Genomic DNA, 20,318 nt, shown 5'->3' on the forward strand with positions numbered 1-20,318 from the left:
GGCATGCCTGGATGTGGGCAGTTTGGGGTTGATGGGAGCATGGATCTCCCACAGGGCTGGGGATGTAGAGCATTGCATTGTGCTTCCAGCTGCCTTGCCTGTTGCTCCCCCAGCAGGGCTGTAGGTGAGAGAGGTGACTGTGGACTCAGCAGGAATCTGAGGCTGTGCAGCAGCTGAAGGCTTTGTGGTTGAGGCTGCATTCCCAGGCAATGTCGTTAGGCAAGGAGACCATGATTTTTGGATTGTTTCAAGATGTAGGCAGCCTGGCCTGTCAGGCAGGGCAGGAGATGTGCTGCCTGGTCTCCCCAGCTTGCCCAGTTGCTCTGCAGTACCCAGATGGCCTTGGGCTACTGGAGTGTCCCCAGATGAGCCTGTGGGACTGGCACTGAGACATTAAAAAATGAATGGAAAACCCAGCTTGGGTCGAGGCCTGGCTTGTAATGTTGCCCCATGTCCTTGCAGCCTGGAAGATGACCATGGAGGTTTGGGCTTGGTGCCATGGCAGGGACTCACCAGGCAGCATCCCTGGTGCTCTCAGGCCTCTTGTATGGTGCCGAAGGTGGGGTACCTTCACTGCCAGGTGTGTCCAGGCTGTGCCAGGAGCACAGACCCCCTTGATGGCTGCAGCCCTAAATATAGCCTTAGAGAGGGCTGGTCTCCCAAGGGTGAGTCCTGACACCCCATACACTTTCTGGCTTTCACCAAAAGCCCAGCACCCCATGAAGGTCTGCAGTCCATGAGGTTGGAGCCTGTTGCCCAGATATGTCCATGGCACAGAATGGGGGGACAGTGTCCAGCCTCAGAGGGTGAGCATTGAGACACAGGGCTGGGCAGTTTGCTGCCAACTCCTTCCCCCAGAGCCCTACAATGTCTCTCTGTTTAGGGTATACCAAACCTGGTGCTTCTCAGGTGGGAAAAAGATGTGAGATCCCCCCAAAATTCCAGCCCCAGTTTCCCTGTGCTAGCCCCCAGCTCTGCCATGGCTCCCCCAGATCCTTATTACTCTTTTGGTGCATTTTCTTACAGCTCTGGCTGATGAAAGGAGCAACACTGATGTATTTCACTCTTTTAGCTCTGGAGAGTGGTCCCAAAGACATTCCCAGCCCGTGCTGAGTCTGCTGCCACATCACTGTATTAATGCTGTGGCAGCCTTCGAGGGGCTTGGCTACCATGGGGCTGGGTCTCCTTTACCAGAGGTGTGGAGTCCTTTGCTTCCTGGCGATCCCATAGGATTGAAAACTTAGTCTGCAGAGCTCCAGACAACAGTGGCTGACTTCATAGGGTTGCTCACAAGTCTGCCCTGGATGTGGCTTTGTCAATTTTGTCACCCTGAAATGTTCTGCATGTGCTCAGGCTGGAGTCCGGCAATGGCTGAATCCTGTGGATATCCCAAGACAAAAAAGGGAATTGAGATACACTTGTTAGAAACTAGGACTGGTAATGCAGATGGTGTCACTGGTTTTCCTGGATAGCTGCTATTTGCTTCCTTAAATATATGAAATGAGTTTTGAGCAGGGGGTATCGCTGCCTGAAGGATGCTGTGTTCCTGCACTCAGATCTTTGCCGTAGGAATGATCTCAGAGCCAGGATGGGATCTGAGCCTGCTCTTCTCCCCATCCTTGTGCACCCTACAAGTGCATGTCCCCTCCCTGCAGATGATTTGCTTTGTGGCGTGTGGGAATGATACCCTGAGGACCTGTAGGTACCAGTTCGACTTCCCTACACAATTCACTTAACCTTTATCTATTACCTCAACAGGGGGATTTTGCATTTCAATTAAGCATCCTTTGGGTAGCATACCACTGGGTGTTTTCAAGTGTGCTGCATTTCTAACATGTTTGTCCAGTCTGGCTGAAGCTTTCCTGAAAAGCTTTCTGTAGCCACAGTTGAGACGGTTTCAGGCCAGAAACATGTGTGGAGGGTTTCTTTTACTCCCAGCCCCGGGGTGGCCTGTGTCACATGCATATGCAGAGGCCGGGTGTTGGCCAGCACGCACATTTGGGACTGCTCCGTGCTGGCATTGGCTTTGCAGGACCAGCTGTGTTGCTGGGGGAGAGCTCTGCACTGACTCAGTCTTGCTAAGGCTGATGTGGTGTTGCTGGATGGTTTTTGGGGTGACTCTCACTAAGGGAAAAAGAGTCATTTTGCTTTGTTCAGCAGCTCCCAGCAGTGTGTCCCAGCCGTGTGTCCCAGCCCAGATGAGCTCATGAAACCACAGCAGAAGCATGCTGTGGGAAGGTGTCCAGTCTGAGCTGGGGTTGCCTTTGCTCTCTCCTCTGGGGCAGCCTCCAGTGGCTGAGCCACACATGGCCATGGCTCTGCCACACAGGAGAGCTGGGAAGTCCTCCAGCTGCTGAGTGGAACAAACAGAGTCATTTTCCTTCTTTATTCAGCACAGGTGGAGATTGTTGGCTTTATACAGGTTTTACCCAAACTCCAGCATAGTGGCATCCCACACAGTAGCCCTCTCCTTAGACAGCTTTCTTGAGCCTTTGTCCCAAAAGCCCAGGAGGTGGAGGGGGGATGCATGGACCCTGCTGACTGCAGCCCTTTCCTGGGCCAGGGTAGTACAGCTGTAAGCAGCAAGTGCAGCAGTTCCCGCCTCCGAATGCTGGGCTCTGCTGCTCTGGGTTGAAGTACTGTGAAAAGCTGTGTCCAGCTCTGGGCTTCTGATGTCTTCCATCCCAAAACTATCTAGACCACATCTAGCTGCTACTGGTCTTTCCTTGCAGCCCAAACCTGATACATGGTTGGGACAATGGTTTCCAGTATGTGTAGCCAATTCACCAGTGGCACCTTGGATGCTACTGTCAGAACAAAACACAAGTTTATGGCTCTTGCTGCACTTTAACGTTTATTTATCCCAGTTTGCCTTGACACCTGTTCTCATGAGATGTTCTGATTTGAAATGGTTGTGTCCATTTCCCTAGCATGGAAAACAACATAAATAGTTCCTCCTGTTTCACCAGGGAGCTGGATCCCAGTGTTTCCTGACACTTGGTAAAATCCCTGCTTCCCATGTGGGACTTGTGCCAAGCCTTCATCATGTCCTCTGTCCACAGAGCCATGTCCTCCTGCCTGAACATGGAGGATGGTGAAGCAGCAGGATGCATGTGATGAGGCAGCTAGAGCTGTCAGATGGTCAGTGCTGAGTAAAGTGCAGTTGTGCTGTGAGCGACGGGGTGACAGCAGCTCTGCTGCTCTTTGGTGCTGTATTGGTAATGCCGATGATTTAACGCTAGAAGCACATGTAATTGAAAATACAATATCTTAATACCCTAATGGTCTACACCTTCGGAGAGAGTTGCCTCATCACAAACTCCAGCACGAGCATGACCAGTAGGCTGAAGCTCCCAAGAGCAGAACAAATCCATCTACTTCATGAGTTTTCTTTATGCACCCTGCTACCTTGCACGTGCTTTGTACCATACAGGTATGGTTTGATGGACATATGGCTGGTGTCCTGAGGCATGTCTGGAGAAAATAACAGACCTGGCTCCTGTAGGTTCAAACCTGAGTGGATTTGACTGTTCTGTTCCCCTTTCCTCCTGCCTGTCTGACCCAGCAGCCTGTTCTGGCATGAGCTCAGCTCCTGATGCTCTGGAGCTTTTAGGCTGTTGAGCACATGGCTGTATTTGAGTGAGGCTGGGTGGTTGCTGCCTTGCTGAGTGCTCTCAGTGAGACAGATCTGATGTGACTCATATTCCTGCACGTTGTATCACCTTGAGGCATGTGTTCATCTCATGTTCATGAGACAGCTGTCACAGACTGATGGATAGTCCCTACCTTTAGGGGATGGAACTGGCCATGGAAACTTCACTGGACGTGCTGACCCTTGGAGCACAGCATGTTGATGGGACCCAGGAAAATGGGACTTTGGTCACGGTCAGCAGCTCTGTCACCCAGGCCACAGGGGGTCAGTCTGTGGCTACTCCTGGTGACCTTAAGTTCTGTGGGTGCAGTTGACAAGTGATGTCAACCCAAGAGCTGTGGGACTTCACCTGGCTGAGGGCAGTCGTTAGGGGATGTTGCCTGCACACCAAAGTCAATGGCTTGATGGGATGCTGAAGGTGGAAAGCCAGGCTGCAGCGATGTCCACATCCTAGACCCTGCGGAATGTTGTTGTGCACTGCTGTTCTGTGACCTCACAACTCCTTGCTGCCTCCTTCCCAATGGCTTTTTGGGGATGACTGAAAATTAGAATTGTACCCACAGTCACACCTTGCAAGGGCTGCAGGCAGAAAAGACCTCTGGGCTCTGGACTACAGTTTGGTGTGTCCTAGTGTCTTTGGGAAGAGGCTTCTGTGGTTTTCCCAGTGGGAGGACTTTGTTGCTCTCTCTGGCTGGACTATGGGGAAAGGTTTTTAGCAGATACAGGCCGAGGTGCCCCTGCTCCTCGATGTGTTTGGAGCTGGGGGGTTGGAGCCTCATCCTGTATGAGTACCTGTGTCTGTGCTGTGCTGTTGCTGTGAGTGGGGGAGCTCGGACCAGCCCTGCTGGAAGTGTGTGGCTGACACCAGGGTGCCCGTGAGCAGCTTTGCTTGGCCCCTGCACTTTGTAGCAAGCTCCAAAGGCTTTCCAGCATGGGAAGGGCTCTTGTGGCTTTCTGGAATTTGGTGGTCTTCAAAACATCTCTTTTGGAAAAGGCTTTCTTACCCCTAGCTCTGACTGACTGAGATGTGTTGTCAAACTGTATCCCTTCACCAGGCTTTTATGCAAAGGAGGATGTGGCTGAGTGTCCAAAGAGGAGTTGCCTTTCCTTCAGCTGGGCTTGGATCCTGTTCATGTAACTTGTCCAGGCGGCCACTTTCTGAGGCTGTTTCTCTTGCAGTGATGAGAACACGCTGGTTTTGACCACGTTCTTGTTCATCTTCACTCTAAGATGCTCGAAATCTGGCTGACTTGGCTCCTCTCCCTGCAGAGCATGGTGCTGGGAACAGAGTCCAAGAGCCATCGTCATGTGCTGAATTGCTCTTTGTCTGCTCCCCTTGCTTTTGCAGCTGGTAACCGGAGCAGAGCGCCTGCACGGCTGGCTGTGGGCAGGCGGCAGCCAGATTTGGGAATGTGCGAGCGCGGTCCCTCAGCAGCCATGCCAGGCACTGCCTAGGGAAGCACTGGCTGCTCTGTCCCCAGGACCCCCAGCTCTTGGGTGGGCCTTAGTGTGTCAAGCAGGGCTCTTTGGGGTTTCCATCGCTGTAGAGCGATCCTTCCAGCCCCTCAGGCCACTACCAGACCCTGAGGACAGCTATTGCAATTTGTCATTTCCGCTTCTACTTGTGAGTGGGCTGAGTCACCACACAAGTTTGTGGTGTCCCTGTTGCATCCTCTTGTGCTGTGTTTATTCACACAGACAATCCCTGTTCCACACCAGTGTTTCTCTGGGTAATTTCTGGGGATGGGGAGGTGAGGCAGAGACATAGTCTCAAGGAGAGGGACTTTGAGGAAAACCTAGAAACAGCCTATGGGTATTTCTGATCAGGGGCAATCTTGATGCAAGGCCAGAAGTTAGGACGCATCCCAAAAAACAGGACAAGAAGACCTCAAAGAAACATCTGAACTGCCCAGGAAGCTGCTTGCTCTCCAGGATTTTGGTGACTGACTTCCTGGCTCATACACTGCAAGACACCTCTCTGTTCAGGCTGGAAGTGTGACACTCAGTAGTGGGTCAGGGGAGCTCCCTCTTAATGTCCCTGGCCCCAGGGAGCAGAGGGCTCTCTTGGCTGTGGCAAGCTCAGGCATCCCTGTTCCAGTGATTGCTGTGGACAGGCTTAAAGCAGCTGTGCTGGCATCCCAGCATAGATCTGTTAAAACTCTGAATTAGTTTTGACAGATGTGATTTGGGATATGTTTCTCCTGACATGGCTCGGAGTGTCTGGAGACCCTTGAGAACGACATGTGCTTACCTGATCTGTTCTCCTTCCCTTGCTCTAAACATGCCCTCCCTTTTCTGTCCTGCAGCCGTGGGGACTCAGGCAAGCATCCTTTTCACGAAAGAGCCGTACTCCCAGGATGCCCTGCACGGCCGCAGCGCCATCCTCCGCTGTGAGGTGAAGGAGCCGGCGGACGTGGAGTTCGAGTGGCTGCAGAATGGGCTTCCTGTTCAGGACACGGAGCAGCGCTTCAAGGAAGGCAGCAACCTCCAGTTTGCTGCCGTGGATCGGCACCGGGATGCCGGGGTCTTCCAGTGCCTGGCGAGGAACGTGCTCACCGGGGAGGAGGCGCGCACGGCCAACGCGTCTTTCAACATCAAGTGTGAGCATGGGGTGAAGGCAGCCAGGCACACGCTGCAGCCTGGTGCTGCCCACTGTGCACAGGGAAAAGCACCCTCTTGGGAGGGCCTGAGGCTGGAAACAGTTTTTCCAGGCTGTCTGCCAATGCTTGTGTGGGTCAGACAGGGATCGGACAGCTTGGACTGCTCAAGTAGGATCCCTCTCCATCTACCATGTCCATCATGCCCTGTAGACCTCTTGTGTCTTCTGGTGTCCCCAAGGCTGTCAGAGATGCTGTCTCCTGCTGCTTTTCCCGTTTATGCTGCATTACTGCAGCAAGTGTGTCCTGGGCACTGCAGGTCCTTTCAGAACTCACCTTATCCCTCAGAGAACAGCTGCACAGGGCAAAGTGGGATCTCTGCAGTGTGGGTGTCTTTACTCCACGCTGGCTTGAGGGCATATGTGTCTCTAAGCATGCTTGTGCCCTTGCTGCCTCCTCTGGTTATCGGGGAGTCCAGTAACCACCACGTGGGCTCTGTAGGTTTGGAGAGCCAGCTGTGTTGGTATTCTTTGGTCCCACAGGGATTGAGACAGGCAGTGTGGTTCTGAAGCAGCCGGCCAACGTAGCTGAGATCCAGCCCTCCTCCACAGTGGTGCTGCGGTGTCACATCGATGGCCACCCACGGTAAGGGTTGCCTCCTGAGGAGTGGACCCTGCCAGGGGCCCCTGCACCTTGGCTGTGTGGTCTTTCTCTCTCTCTCTATCCCTCTCCCTCTCCCCCGCCACCTTTTTCTTTCTCCTCCTGCCCCACCTCCCCTCCTCTCTCCTGCAAGAATTCAGTAGAGTCAGGGAAGGCGAAAGGCAGGATTGAGCCTGTGGCTGAGCACCGTGGGAGAAGGCAAACGGCTTCCCCAGAGCCGCGTAGCGAGGAGCACAGTAAGGATGGGCTGTCACAGTCCAGTTGCTGAGCTGCTTGGTGTGCTGCAGTCACTCTCCGTCGCTTCCCAGTCGTGTCCCGTCCACTTGGCTGCATGTCTCATGGCTTCGTGTCTGTGTCGGGGCCAGCAGCGGGGACGGAGAGCCAGGGAAATGGGCCATCTCTGGGCTGTCTCCTCCGCACACCAGCTCTCGGGGCAGCCCTGACGGTGCCGTGCCGCCGGTCACCTGCTTGCCCCTGTCTTGCAGTCCCACGTGGCAGTGGTTTCGGGATGGCAGCCCCCTCCCGGAGGGCCGCAGCACCTACTCTGTCAGCAACAAGGAGCGGACACTGACCCTGCAGAGCGCCAGCCCCGATGACAACGGGCTCTACTACTGCTGTGCCCGCAGTGCCGTCGGCTTCGTCTGCAGCCAGAACAACTTCACACTCAATGTCATCGGTGAGTCGTGTCCCAGCTGTTCCACTGCCCTGCTCACAGCCTCCTCTCTGCTGCAGGACAGGAGCCAGGCTGCAGGGGAACTGCAGGCTAGTGGGACTTTCCTCTGTGCAGAGCCTCTGGCCAGACTCAGACCTGACAAATCCTGGCCAGGTTGGAACCCAGCCCTGTCTGCAGGTGTTAATTTGCCCCTGTGTCCTTCTGGAGCAGATTTATGCTGTCTTCTCTTATAATGGTGCACCCTGGATGCTGTAGGTGCTTCTGGTTTTGCTAATATCGGTGCCGTGTGGGTAGATGCCCTGTTGGCCTTTGGAGGCAAGACCCAAGGAGGGCAGGAATTGTTGACATTAGAGGGGTATTTGGAACTGAACAAGGGAATTTGCAGTCCAGTGACAGCTTTGATCTGTTTGCTAGGAACCAGGGCCTTGCTGGGAGCAAGTTCCTCTCTCACCCTCCTGTGATCTCTGCCATTGCAGATGAGAGCTTTCCTCAGGCAGTGATTGCCCCACAGGACCTCATCGTGACCAAGAATGAAGAGGCCATGTTCAACTGCCAGTTTGCAGCTGTGCCTCCTCCTACACAGGAATGGCTCTTTGAAGACAACCCCATCACCAACAGATCCAAGTAATAGGGACCCCAGTGATGTGGGCAGGGCTGGGAGGAGAGGGGCACTGTGTTCCAGAAGAGAGAGGTCAAACCCTGTCTGTACATGAGGGCAAGCATGCAACATCAGAGTGGCCATGGGGATCGGTTTCTCAGCTTGGCTGGGTTAGGTTTAGCAGGGACTTGGTCCGTGTGCATGGCATTTATCTGAACAGGACTCAGGGATGAGTTTGTCCTCACATGAGTCTGTGGGGCTGTCAGTTCTAGATGCCCATGCGTGATGGCCCCACAGTTAGGGATGTCTCTCAGCCCCAGATGTGGTGATTCTATGGAGCCAGGGAAGCTCAAGCTCCTGACACCCACTTGGGGCAATTCACAGTCAGGGATGTGTCCCAGTACCCGATGCCAGCACGCGGTGATTCCCAGACTGGGGAACACATCCCAGCCCCCAACATCTGCACAGCAGTCACTGGGCCTGTGGCTCTCTTGCTCTTCCATGTAAAAGTGCATGGTGATCCCCAGAGCCAGGAGTGTTTCTGAGCCCCAGAGAGCCTAAGCATGGGCAGTCTGAAGAGCAGGGACAGTGATCCCGCAGCCAGGATGTGTCTCCGCCAGACTCTGGAAGGCAGGCAGTGCCATCTGGGTGCCAGCTGCCCTCGGCCTGGCAGCCCCCGGGCGCCACCTTGTGTCCCCTGCCCCTTCTCCTGGCTCCATGTGCTCTCAGAACTGGCTCATGCTTGGTGATGCATTTTTTGGTGGGAGCCAGCTCTTCACCAAGAGTAAGACTTGTATGAGCTCATTTCCTCCATGAAGAATGTGTCCCAACCATCTCCTTGTTTATGTGTGCTGGGAAGCTGTGGCTTGGCACCCTCGTGGTTTCGCGGGCTCATGCAGGACATTTCAGCGCTGTGGCTCTGGCCCATGTCCTGCAGAGATGCCCACTGAGCCCTTCCTCTCCCCACGTGCCCAGGACCACCGTGTTTGCCAATGGCTCCCTGCTGATCACCCAGGTGAGGGCTCGCAGCACCGGTGTCTATAAGTGCGTTGGCCGTGGGCAGAGGGGGAAAACTCTGGTGCTGAAGGCAACTCTGCGGCTGGCAGGTGAGGTCCTGGGGCTGGTGACAGGGTGGGCGGTGGGTCCCAGAGTTCCAGTGTCACTCTGGAGCTCTGTGATGATACAGCAGTGGGTCAGTACATGAAATGATTCATCCTTGCTGCCTGGATGAGGGGAGCAAACAGAGTTTGTGTGCTCTCTCCTTTAAATGGTGCCTCCCATGTGAATGATGGTGCTGGTGGGTTGGCTATACACGTTCCTGCCCTCTTTGAGCCCTGTTGTCTCTTGCTTCTCTCAGAGATCGAAGACATGGCACCCTTCTCCCCGAAGGTGTTGACAGCAAACCAGGGGCATCGCGTGTTCTGCACTGCCCCGCAGGGCATACCCACACCCCAAGTCTGGTGGGAGAGAAACCAGGAACGAGTTCCCACTGCTGGCCGGGTGTACCAAGAGGCAGAGCAGCTCATTTTCACCAGTATCACCGAGATGGATGCAGGGATCTACACGTGCCATGCTGCCAACAAGGCTGGAGAGAAGAAACAGGAGCTGAGCATCACTGTGGCTAGTAGGAAACTTTCTGAAAAGGGTGGGAGCAGAAGAGGGGCTGGATAGGGGGTTGGGGTGAGCTGGGCAGCATTGCTCATCACCTCACTGATACAGAGAGGTGCCTCTCATGGCTGGCTGCACACTACCTGCGTGTTCTGCACTGCTGCTGGCCAGAGGGGTGGTGAGTGGCCCTTTGTAACCCCTTGCCTTCATGCCCAGCGGTACCCAAATGGGTGGAGATGCCCAAGGACAGCCAGCTGGAGGAGAGCAAGCCAGGATACCTGCACTGCCTCAGCAAGGCCTCCCTGAAACCCACTGTCACCTGGTACCGCAACGGCGTCTCCATTTCTGAGGTGAGGCAACAAGGCAAATCCCTGCCCCTCATGGGCACTTCTGCTGGGCACCTGCTCTGCTGCTGCTGTTTCTCACCTTGTTCCTAGGCCCAGCATCCCTGTCACCCCCACTTTAGCCACATTCCTGGCATTAGCTCCGTCCTACTGATGTGTGGGTGCACAGTTAGCTGTCTCTTCCCACTTGAGTGGCAATCAGCCCTGTGCTTTTGGGGCAGTGGCAGGAGAAAGGTCCCTGCAGCCTCTCTCAGTTCTTCATGTGGGTCTCAGCAGGGATGCGTTTATCTGAAGCGTGGCGTGGCATGTGGAGTGTCAGCAGTGCCACAAGTGAGGGCTAATCCCAGGGCTGCTGACAGTGTCATTTCTGCCCTGCTCCTTCCCCCGCTCCGGGCAGGACTCGCGGTTTGAGATCTCGGAGAACGGGACGCTGCGCATCAACAACGTGGAGGTGTACGATGGGACCATGTACAAGTGTGTGAGCAGCACCCCGGCAGGCAGCATCGAGGGATACGCGCGGGTGCACGTGCTGGGTATGCTGACAGTGCCTCACGCTCTGCTCTTGTGGGTGCAGGGGTGATACCTCCAGCTCCAGGGTCTCCTGTGGCTGAGGGGGAGCCTAAACATCACCTCTGTCTGCTGCAGAGAAGCTGAAGTTCACCCCACCGCCTCAGCCGCTGCAGTGCATGGAGTTTGATAAGGAGGTCACAGTGTCCTGCTCAGCCACGGGCCGGGAAAAACCCACCATCCAGTGGACCAAGACAGGTCAGGGGGATTTGGTTGTGATACGCCTGCTCCTTACCTGGGGCACTAGGGACTCTGCATTGTCCCACCTCCAGCATGGGTGAAGCAGCAGTGTGGCACTGCACGACGGCTGCATCCGTCCTCTTGTGCCCCGCAGATGGGAGCAGCCTGCCATCCCACGTGAGCCACAATGCTGGCATCCTGTCCTTCCACAAGGTGAGCAGGAGCGACTCGGGGAACTACACGTGCATCGCCTCCAACAGGCCGCAGGGCGAGATCCGTGCCACCGTGCAGCTCGTGGTAGCAGGTGAGGGTGTTTCCTGCTGTGCTGGGTTTGCCTGGGTGGCACCTGGCGTGCCCCTGCAGAGAAAGCAATGTCTGGCCTGGCCCCGAGCTGTGTCCCATGGCACTTGAGTGTCCAGTTTGTCAGTGCTTTGTATACAGCCTGAGAGGGCACGTGCCACTGTGCCAGTGCTGGCTGTGCTCCCTTGTGGGAGCTTAGCACCATTCCCAGGAGCTGACAGCGTCTGTGTTGGCCTCTCTGCCTTCAGTTTACGTCACCTTCAAGCTAGAGCCAGAGCCCACGACGGTGTACCAGGGCCACACGGCCATGTTCCAGTGCCAGGCAGAGGGGGATCCCGTACCGCACATCCAGTGGAAAGGGAAGGACAAGATTTTGGATCCCGGCAAGCTCCTGCCCAGGTAAACAGCCTCCATTCCAAGCTGACGTGTGGCACAGCTGGACATTCCCAAGCCTGCCCAGTACAAGGGTGTCAGTGGTGCAGTCCTGGGTTCCCAGCTTGATGGGCACATAATTGACTCCACGTGCCAGGACCTGGACTCCCCTAGCCCCAGCTTTTCTATTTCTGCTACAGCCTGCCAAGCTGTGATTGAGCTGCAGTCATGTGTTTTTAAGCTTTGCACAGCCTGAGATGGAAGCTGGTGGCAGTGGGGATATGGGGCTGAGGCATCCTGGGGAGATGGAAGCTGGTGGCAGTGGGGATATGGGGCTGAAGCATCCTGGGGAGATGGAAGCTGGTGGCAGTGGGGATATGGGGCTGAGGCATCCTGGGGAGGTGGGGCTGCAGGTGCCCCAAGCCTGCCTCTGTGCTCTGGTGTTTGCAAAGAGCTCTGTGTGTGTGGTTGGCAGGATTCAGATCATGCCCAATGGCTCCTTGGTGATCTACGACGTCACCACCGAGGACTCTGGAAAATACACTTGCATCGCTGGCAACAGCTGCAACATCAAGCACCGTGAAGCCTTCCTGTATGTTGTTGGTAAGGAAGGTGCCCAGTGTCGGGACATGATCTCCTGGAATCCCTGGCAATTCTAGGTCCTGCTTCTGGTGCTGGCCATGCCTGCCAGGTAGTCAAAGCAGCATCCCCACTGGAATGCAGCACAGTGTGCTGTGGGATGTGCCCAGCATGCTGTGGCTGGGTGAGGAGGTGGCCACAGCAGTGGGTAGGGGGTTGGGGCTTTTCACATCCCTCCAGCACATTCCTGAGCAGGATTTGGGAAATCCCTCTGCACCCCCATGTTGTTGGATGCTCTCTGCCCCGCAGACAAGCCAGCAGCAGAAGAGGATGAGGGACCTGGCAGCCACACACCCTACAAGATGATCCAGACCATTGGGCTCTCAGTGGGGGCAGCTGTTGCCTACATTATTATCGTGCTGGGGCTGATGTTCTACTGCAAGAAGCGGAGAAAAGCCAAGAGGCTGAAGAAGCACCCAGAGGGCGAGGAGCCTGAAATGGAGTGTCTGAACGGTGAGGCCGGTACGCCTGACAGTGGGGGCTTCACTGCTGGCCCCCTGTCCCTGTGCTGGAGGGGCTGAGGGACAGGGAGCTCCCAGGGCATGGGGACAGCTCCTAACCCATGGTCTCTCGCTCCTGTTTTTGGCTGGTGGCAGAGACCTGCTGCCAGGTGAGAAATAGGCAAGTTAGTGTGAAACCTGAACCCCAGCCTCACACTGAGGCCATCTCTGTCTGCTGAGTTATGTATCACTCCTGCAGCCAGTACCTGCATGTGGGATCACATGTGGGATCCCTTCCTGGGGGAGGGAAGGATCCCTATTGCAATGCAGTGAAATAGTAGTACTCTGCTGGCCTCTTCAATTCACAGTTCAGCAGCTCCTGGTGCTGGAGGGAAGATGTTTCCCTGAACTCACTCTGTTATTTCCACTGGGGACTTGTAAGTGGTGGGGTGCAGTTGAGTTTGCTGTCCCTAATTCCCTGGATCTCCCCCTACATACTCCCCATAAATGCAGGTGTTCCCCCTTCCAGTTCTCCAGCACACAGCCATGTCCTGATCATGTGCAAGTTGCTTTGAGGGCCTGGCAAAACATAACTGCTGGGTTTGCCTCCTGGTTTTCTCTTTGCATTGGCACTTTGAACAGAGCCAAACTTCCAGAAGACAAGTCTGGCTGTGAGGAACCTCCTAGGAGCAGGGTTTGCAGGAGCATCTCTGCAGCTTTGTGCTCTGCATCTGTCACCACTGTGAGCTCTTTCTGTGGACAAGTCACAGGTAGCTCACCTGTACCAGCAGGCTCTGGCCAGCATCCTCTTCCTGGGAAAGGATTTCTTTTGATCTTTTTTGAGGTGGTCTCAGATTTTTATCTTGGCCTGTCTTTATTACATTTCTCTTCTGCTAGAGTTTGCCTCTTCTTATTCCCTTCATTTGGAACCAGTTTAGCTGCCAGGTGCATCCTCACTCTTGCAGGCAGACCCAGCTTGCCAGATATCTACACTCCTTTTTGGTACTTCCGTAGTCTCTCTGGAGAAGTGGTTTGTGTTTGCTATCAGCTCTGGTGGAGTCGTTCCATTCACCACAGTCTTCAAAGATCTGACTCTCTGCCTCTTTTTGATGTGGTTCCTCGTTAGCTGGGTGACTCAAAGTATTTCAGCACCTACCTCAGTACCTACAAGTGCTGCCTGGCCCAGCTGACTTTTCCAGTGTCCTCAGAGTCCAGACAGATTTGACCTCCCCATGGACCTGCAGTGGATCTTTCCTACGGATTTCCTATAGATCAGTGCACTCCTAACCATCCAGTTACCTTCCAAGGTCACGTCATTGGTGTGCCACATCCTCTATAATGAGAGCTTGCCCTCAGTATCCCTGTCTGACTGTGCTCCTTTTTTTTTTGGTGAATACAGATACAGCATTTGGGGAGGTTCATGGCTATGGGGACTGATTTCTGTGCTGATGTCTCTAGGGCAGCATGGCTGTGTCTGTTTCTCCAGGAGATGCTCAGGTGTTGCAGGCAGGTGGGCAAAGCAGGCAGCTTCTTTACACTTGGTTCCCCTTTGCTGCAGCTGGATACATAATGAAGCTTCCTGTCCTTTTTTTGTTATCAACTGACTTGTCCAAGCTCTGTGAAACATGGGAATGTCTGTTCTCAAAAGTGTCTCTTGTTGCTGCCTGCTGGTGCTGTCTCTCAGTGGCAGCACACTCACTCTGCAGCCTTCAGGATTTTTTTGGCACGGTTGCAGTGGTCGTCTTGTGTTATCCTCTTGGCTTCAAGCTTGTAGTCTTGAGACACGATTAGTCATGAGCACAGACAGCACAGGGTCAGACAGTCCTGCTGATAATGAGTGTAAAAGCAAGGAGAGGGTAAGGAGCATCCAGCTTTGATTTATAGGATAAGTGGTGTTTTTTCGCTTTTGTCTTTGCAAATCTTACTCCACCGTGTGAGAGTAGACAGCTATCAGTGGCTGTGGCTCTGAAGTCAGCATATCTCAGTGTTCCCAGCTCCAGTCCTACCTGTGACAAAGCCATGGTCCCTGTCACGGTGGCCAGACCTGCTGAGGATGTGCTGGTACCTGTCTTGCACAGGTGCACTGTAAGCAGGCATGCACACACACTGCAATACAACAACCTGTGATGGAAACTACAGGCAGTGGGAATCCTGCTGGGTTAAGTCTTAATTTTATGGTTTCCTTTTGTGTGGCTGTTTGCCTAGTGGTTGTAGCAGGAGCAGCTGAAATGGAGTGTGCACAGTAGTACAGAGTGATGCTGCAGGTGTGGGAGCGACCCTCGCTCAGGGTTGTGCCCTGCTTTAAATTCCAACTCCTGCCTTCATCTTATGGAAGGTACTGCTTCCTAGTAACCAGGTCTGATCCAAGCAATAAATGCCTTCAGAATCAAGGTTTGCCATCTATGCAGTCGTTTCCCTACAAGCTGCCTGTAAAATGCAGGCTTTTGTACTTTCTCAAGGCAATCATGTTTTGTCCTGTTGTGTGGCTTGTGTTTGTGCAAGGGAAATTGCTAGTGAAGTTCCTGTGCAGAAAGCTTGCTGGGGTTGATTGCAAGGACAGTGCTTCCTAGCACTGCTTTAACCTAGCCAGTTAAAATCCAGGCTGGTCTGGTCTTACAGGTTCAACATTTCCAAGGACATCAGCATTGCTGGCTTGCTGGGAAGGGAGTAAGGACGAGGGACATCAGACTGCAGCAGCTGATGCCAGATAGACTTGAGAGGCTCTTGGGCATCAAGAGATTGTGGTTATAGCGAGCAGTGTCCATCTGCTCCATCTCTGCCTCACCCATCCCATCTCCTGCTGCCGTCCTGTGGAGTTGTGTCAATGATAGTTTGAATGTAGCCACTGCTCAGGGATGACTGAGTGGCCTGGGATGGACAAGGCCAGATGGGGCTGGCTGACTCTGGGACCAAAGCCATTGCTTAGCATCTGATTTCAAGGGTGGCTGCAGAGCTGCCAGAGATGGGGCAAAAACTGAGGCCAGGCCACTCTGCTGCCTGGGGCTGGACATCAAGCTGGAGTGCTTGGAGTGTCAGAGCCCCAGAAGGGGCTGAGCCTCAGGATAACTTTCACTGTGTGGCCTGGCAGGATGCTGAAGCTATTTGTGCTTCCCTTGCAGGCGGTGCTTTGCTGCAAAATGGGCAGATGACAGCAGAGATTCAGGAAGAAGTGGCCTTGACCAACCTGGGCAGCAGCTCCGGGGCCAGCAAGCGCCACAGCGCTGCCGACAAGATGCACTTCCCACGTTCCAACCTGCAGACAATCACAACTCTGGGTATGCTGGGCCACCCTGGCCTTGACCCCACTCCAGCAGGAAACCTGTGGCTGAAACCCCAGCCTGTCCTAGCCAGAAAAGGGGATGTGCTGGGTACAGAGGGCCCTGCAGCCCCTGGCCTGCCAAGCACACCTGCTGTCCTAATGCATGGCGCCTTCCCGCCTGCTTCTCTATGCTTCCAGGCAGGGGGGAGTTCGGTGAAGTGTTCCTGGCCAAGGCCAAAGGTGCAGAGGATGGTGAGGGTGAAGCTCTGGTGCTGGTGAAGAGCCTGCAGACGAGGGATGAGCAGCTGCAGCTGGACTTCCGGCGGGAGGCAGAGATGTTTGGGAAGCTGAACCATGCCAACGTGGTGCGGCTGCTGGGGCTGTGCCGTGAGGCAGAGCCACACTACATGGTCCTGGAGTACGTGGACCTGGTAAGGGCCCTGCCAGCAGCACCTGCAGTAAAGCAGGGATATGGCAGCAGTGGGTGTGGGGCCTGCAAGTGTGACAACAGGCTGGCAGTGCAGGGCAGTCAAGGTGTAGGGAGACCAGGCTGAGCTTACTGCTGTTCCCAACCTCTGGAGGAGTCTCAAGGGGAATGGGAGTCTCCTGGAAGACCTGGAAGTGGCTTTGTCCTCTGTATCCTCCTGATTTCTGGTTTATGTCCTGGACTCAGCTACATAACCTAAGTTGTGGGACTCTGTGCTGCAGAGTGACTGTGAATGCTAAGGGCTATGGGGAGTCTGGAGTTTGTAGGAGAGAAATCAATTTGGGGCATGAAAAACCTGGAGATTTCAGGTTTGCTTGCCCTAATCTTAGTCAGTTGAGGCCCAGAAACAAGGTACTGACTTGCCCTACAAGGCAGGGACCAGGAGGACAGGCAGGAACCATGGACAAGGAGATGACGATCTATGGGTCTGCCACATCCAGGCACTGCAGGGACCAATGAGACTTGTCAGTCAGTATGTAGAGGTGCTGAGTCTGAGTTGCTGTCTGTCTCCCAGGGGGACCTGAAGCAGTTTCTGAGAATCTCCAAGAGCAAAGATGAGTCTCTGAAGCCACAGCCACTCACTACCAAACATAAGGTGACCGTGCAGCTTTGGAAGTGCTGTGGGGCTGGGCGACCCTAAGGAGGGCAGCCAGTGCTGACATCTCTCTGGGGTCAGGTGTCTCTCTGCACACAGGTGGCCCTGGGCATGGAGCACCTCTCCAACGGCAGGTTCGTGCACCGGGACTTGGCAGCCAGGAACTGCCTGGTCAGTGCCCAGCGGCAGGTCAAGGTCTCATCCCTGAGCCTCAGCAAGGACGTGTACAACAGGTCAGGGGGCCTGACATGGGAATGGGAGGGGATGAAATGGCACCAGTCTCATTGCCTGCCTGTCCTGCCCGCAGCGAGTACTACCATTTCCGCCAGGCCTGGATCCCACTGCGCTGGATGCCACCTGAGGCTGTGCTGGAAGATGAGTTCTCCACTAAGTCAGATGTGTGGTCCTTTGGGGTGCTCATGTGGGAGGTCTTCACACATGGGGAGATGCCCTACACTCCACTGGCAGATGATGAGGTCCTAGCAGGTATGTGGAGTACCTCGTGCTGTCCTTGCAATTGTAGCCTACTTGCTTTTTGTTGGTAAAGGGGGCCAGACAGGCTGTGTGACAGTGCTGGTCTGGCTGGGGACGATGTCCCAGCTTGCATGGAGAACTGCTGCCCTCCTTGCACCCCCCAGAGAAGATCACACCCCTTCCCAATGGCCCTTTGGACTTTTCTTTCATGCCAGGTCTGCAGTCAGGAAAGACGAAGCTCCCGCACCCCGAGGGCTGCCCTTCCCGCCTGGCCAAGCTGATGCAGCGCTGCTGGGCCCCCAGCCCTAAGGACCGGCCTTCCTTCAGTGAGCTCGCCACCACCCTTGGGGACAGCCCAGCTGACAGCAAAGCCTGAGCCCCCAGCCCTTGCTGGTGAAGGATGTGGTGGCGTGGACAGGGGTCTGTATGTGCCTGGGGAGCCCCTGGCACTCCCGCAGCCCCTTGCTGAGCCCGACCCCGATGCGCCAGCGAGCAGCTCAGCATCAGCAGCTGCTGGACTCAAAGCACAAGCCAGTGTACCCCAGCCCCACCCCCTCCCCCGTGGGTCCCAAAAGACAGCCCTTGCTGCCTCCTGCCCCCTGCCTGCTCAGCCCAGTGCCCTTAGGCTGCTGGTGTGGATGGAGCGCAGCTCCCCCTCCCACGGCGAGAGCTTGGGCATCCCTGCTCGCCACATCCACCTCTGCCGGCCTGGCCCGGCTCTCTCTCCGTCCGTCTGTGCTAGGCATGCCTGCCTTCCCCTTCCCCATGGGGAGAGGCCAGCCAACAGGAGCACAAAGTGCCTGGCATATGAAGGAACTCACTACCTTTCCCAATTACCCTGTGCCTTTTTTTGTACTTACGACTCTGGGCAGAGCCCCCTGTCTCCCTCTTCCAGAGCGCTGACTCTTCCCTACCATAGTATTTCTGTTACTGGAATGCAGCCTAGAGTGGGTTAGTTTGTTTGCTTGAGTGGAGGGTACTGCAGCCAAGAAGGGTTGGGTTTTGTTGGGTTTTTATGTGCTGCTCTCAATAAAGAAGGCGCCTTTTTTTTTGGTTTTTTTGTCTTTGTAAAACACTGCTGTCACATAGTGGTTTTCCTCCACATGGCTCCTGGGAAGGGTTTGGGGCTGGTTCCTCAGGCATCTCTCTGCTGTGTTTAACCCCTTTGCCCCCTTCTCAGGTGAATCTGAGATGCTGTTCCCAGCCTCGTGTGCCCTGAGGGAGTACTTTGCCTCAGCACTTGCTGTCTCTCTGGGCAGTCATGGGTTGCTCTCCAGGAGGGACTTGTCTCAAGAGAAAATGTCCCTTTCAGACTCCAAGCAAACAACCACTCCTGGATGTGCTGATGGGCTCCCCCCACTTCAGGTACTAATTGGGTTTGTGCACCCACCTCTGTGGCCTGGGGCAGCTTTGCAGCCCGCACTGGGTCGTGGTTTCGTACAGGAGATTTCAGCTGCTGCTTCTTGCAGGATGGAGGAGCTGGCAGGGCCAGGTCTGGATGGGGACACTGGGGGATATCCTGCTGTCACATGTGGCCTGCAGCCCTCTCCTCTGTGCCAGTGGCCCAGAACAAGGGCAGGGTCCTGGCAGTCTTGGGAGAGGAAAGGTGTGCACCTGATGTACGTGAAACCCCAACCTCACAGCAGGAACATGAGCCAAGCCAGCATGGGCTTGTCCCTTGGAGCCAGAGCGGGTTTGGCCAAGCTGCAGCCCAGCAGTTTCACTTGGCTGCACAGCTGTGTGCTGGGGGGTTATATAGACTGATCTGAGCTTTTCCAGGAGGCCTGCTGGGGCTGAGCTGGAGGCAGTGGGCATAAGCTGCACAAGGGACATTCATACTGGGTATTAGGGGGAATGTTTCCCCTCATGGGTAATAAAGGTCTGAGTTTCAGGGAAGCTGTGGCATCTCCATCATCATCAGAGATACTTAGTCCTGGGCCAGACAAGTCCTGAACTACCCAGTGTAGTTGGCTCTGCTTTAATCAGGGATGGACCAGAAATGTCCAGGATCCCCTTCCCTCCTCTCCTACCCAGAGAGGTTACGGAGATGCTGGAGGGGGAAAAGTGCTCATTTCTTGAAATATGCTAGCTGGCTCTGAGCTCAGATTTGGTCCAGGCTTGGGAACTGGGTGCCAGCAAGTTTGCTGGCAGTTACTGAAGGTATTTGTCCCTTTTCCAACACTTGTGTCTTGCAGCTGGGAGCTATGGACCCTTCCCCAAGCCAAGGCCTCTTGGCAAGCTAAGCTGTGGCAGTGGCTGGGTGTTGGGCCCCTCTCTAGAGGGGGACAGCCAGGTCTAGTTCACTAGACCTGGTGCTCCTTGGCGTAGTGGGCTTGGCAGCAGGTGCCTGCCACCCTGATCCCTGGCTGCTTCCATGACCAGAGGGCCTGGCCACAGCCTGGGGCTGGTGGCACTGTGTATGCTGGGAAGACCTGTTAGGGGCAGAGGTACCAGGATGGGCCTTTCCTTCTCCCTCTTGCAGCCCCGTGTCTCTCTTGTTGCTCCCCCAGTCCCTCCCAGTGTGTGTGCAACCCTTCTGAAGTATGTGAGTGTTGTGGCACTGCTGCCACAACAAGTTGCTCTCCAACTTGCAAGTGACCTGTCCCTTACATTTGCTGTTGCTTGATGTCCTTTTGTTCCACTTCTCCCATCCATTCCATTCCTGTGGACTTTCCTGTCTGCTGTCCTTCCTTTCAGGCAGGAACGCTGTACTCTGTGGGCTGATTCCTGCAGCCAAGCCGCTTGTGGTGGCCTGGTCAAGCAGAATCTCAGTGATGCCATGGCTAAAGATTGGAGATGCCAAGGATTTCGGGAGTAACATCCTTGTTCTGCCAGCTCCGTGCATGCAGGCATCTCGTGTATAGCATGGCTGC

General features: G+C 55.0%; 1 protein-coding gene across 3 annotated transcripts in view; it reads left to right on the forward strand.

Moving 5' to 3' along the window:
* PTK7 (protein tyrosine kinase 7 (inactive)) overlaps positions 1-18,500 on the forward strand; it is a 35,627-nt gene extending 17,127 nt beyond the window's left edge. For 2 of the 3 annotated variants that reach the window (XM_039569317.1, XM_019292838.2), the window contains exons 2-20: positions 5,959-6,252; positions 6,792-6,894; positions 7,395-7,585; positions 8,059-8,206; positions 9,156-9,286; positions 9,538-9,804; positions 10,005-10,138; positions 10,530-10,665; positions 10,778-10,897; positions 11,034-11,183; positions 11,428-11,578; positions 12,027-12,154; positions 12,440-12,652; positions 15,750-15,905; positions 16,088-16,320; positions 16,891-16,971; positions 17,053-17,204; positions 17,279-17,457; positions 17,661-18,500. In XM_039569317.1, coding sequence (XP_039425251.1) covers positions 5,959-6,252; positions 6,792-6,894; positions 7,395-7,585; positions 8,059-8,206; positions 9,156-9,286; positions 9,538-9,804; positions 10,005-10,138; positions 10,530-10,665; positions 10,778-10,897; positions 11,034-11,183; positions 11,428-11,578; positions 12,027-12,154; positions 12,440-12,652; positions 15,750-15,905; positions 16,088-16,320; positions 16,891-16,971; positions 17,053-17,204; positions 17,279-17,457; positions 17,661-17,821 — 3,128 coding nt within the window. In that variant the 3' untranslated portion in view covers positions 17,822-18,500. The remainder of the gene's footprint in view (positions 1-5,958; positions 6,253-6,791; positions 6,895-7,394; positions 7,586-8,058; positions 8,207-9,155; positions 9,287-9,537; positions 9,805-10,004; positions 10,139-10,529; positions 10,666-10,777; positions 10,898-11,033; positions 11,184-11,427; positions 11,579-12,026; positions 12,155-12,439; positions 12,653-15,749; positions 15,906-16,087; positions 16,321-16,890; positions 16,972-17,052; positions 17,205-17,278; positions 17,458-17,660) is intronic. The other variant, XM_019292839.2, reaches the window with a different exon arrangement.
* Positions 18,501-20,318: the final 1,818 nt, after the last annotated feature.

The sequence above is a fragment of the Corvus cornix genome, chromosome 3, assembly GCF_000738735.6.
Source record: "Corvus cornix cornix isolate S_Up_H32 chromosome 3, ASM73873v5, whole genome shotgun sequence".
NCBI lineage: Eukaryota > Metazoa > Chordata > Aves > Passeriformes > Corvidae > Corvus > Corvus cornix.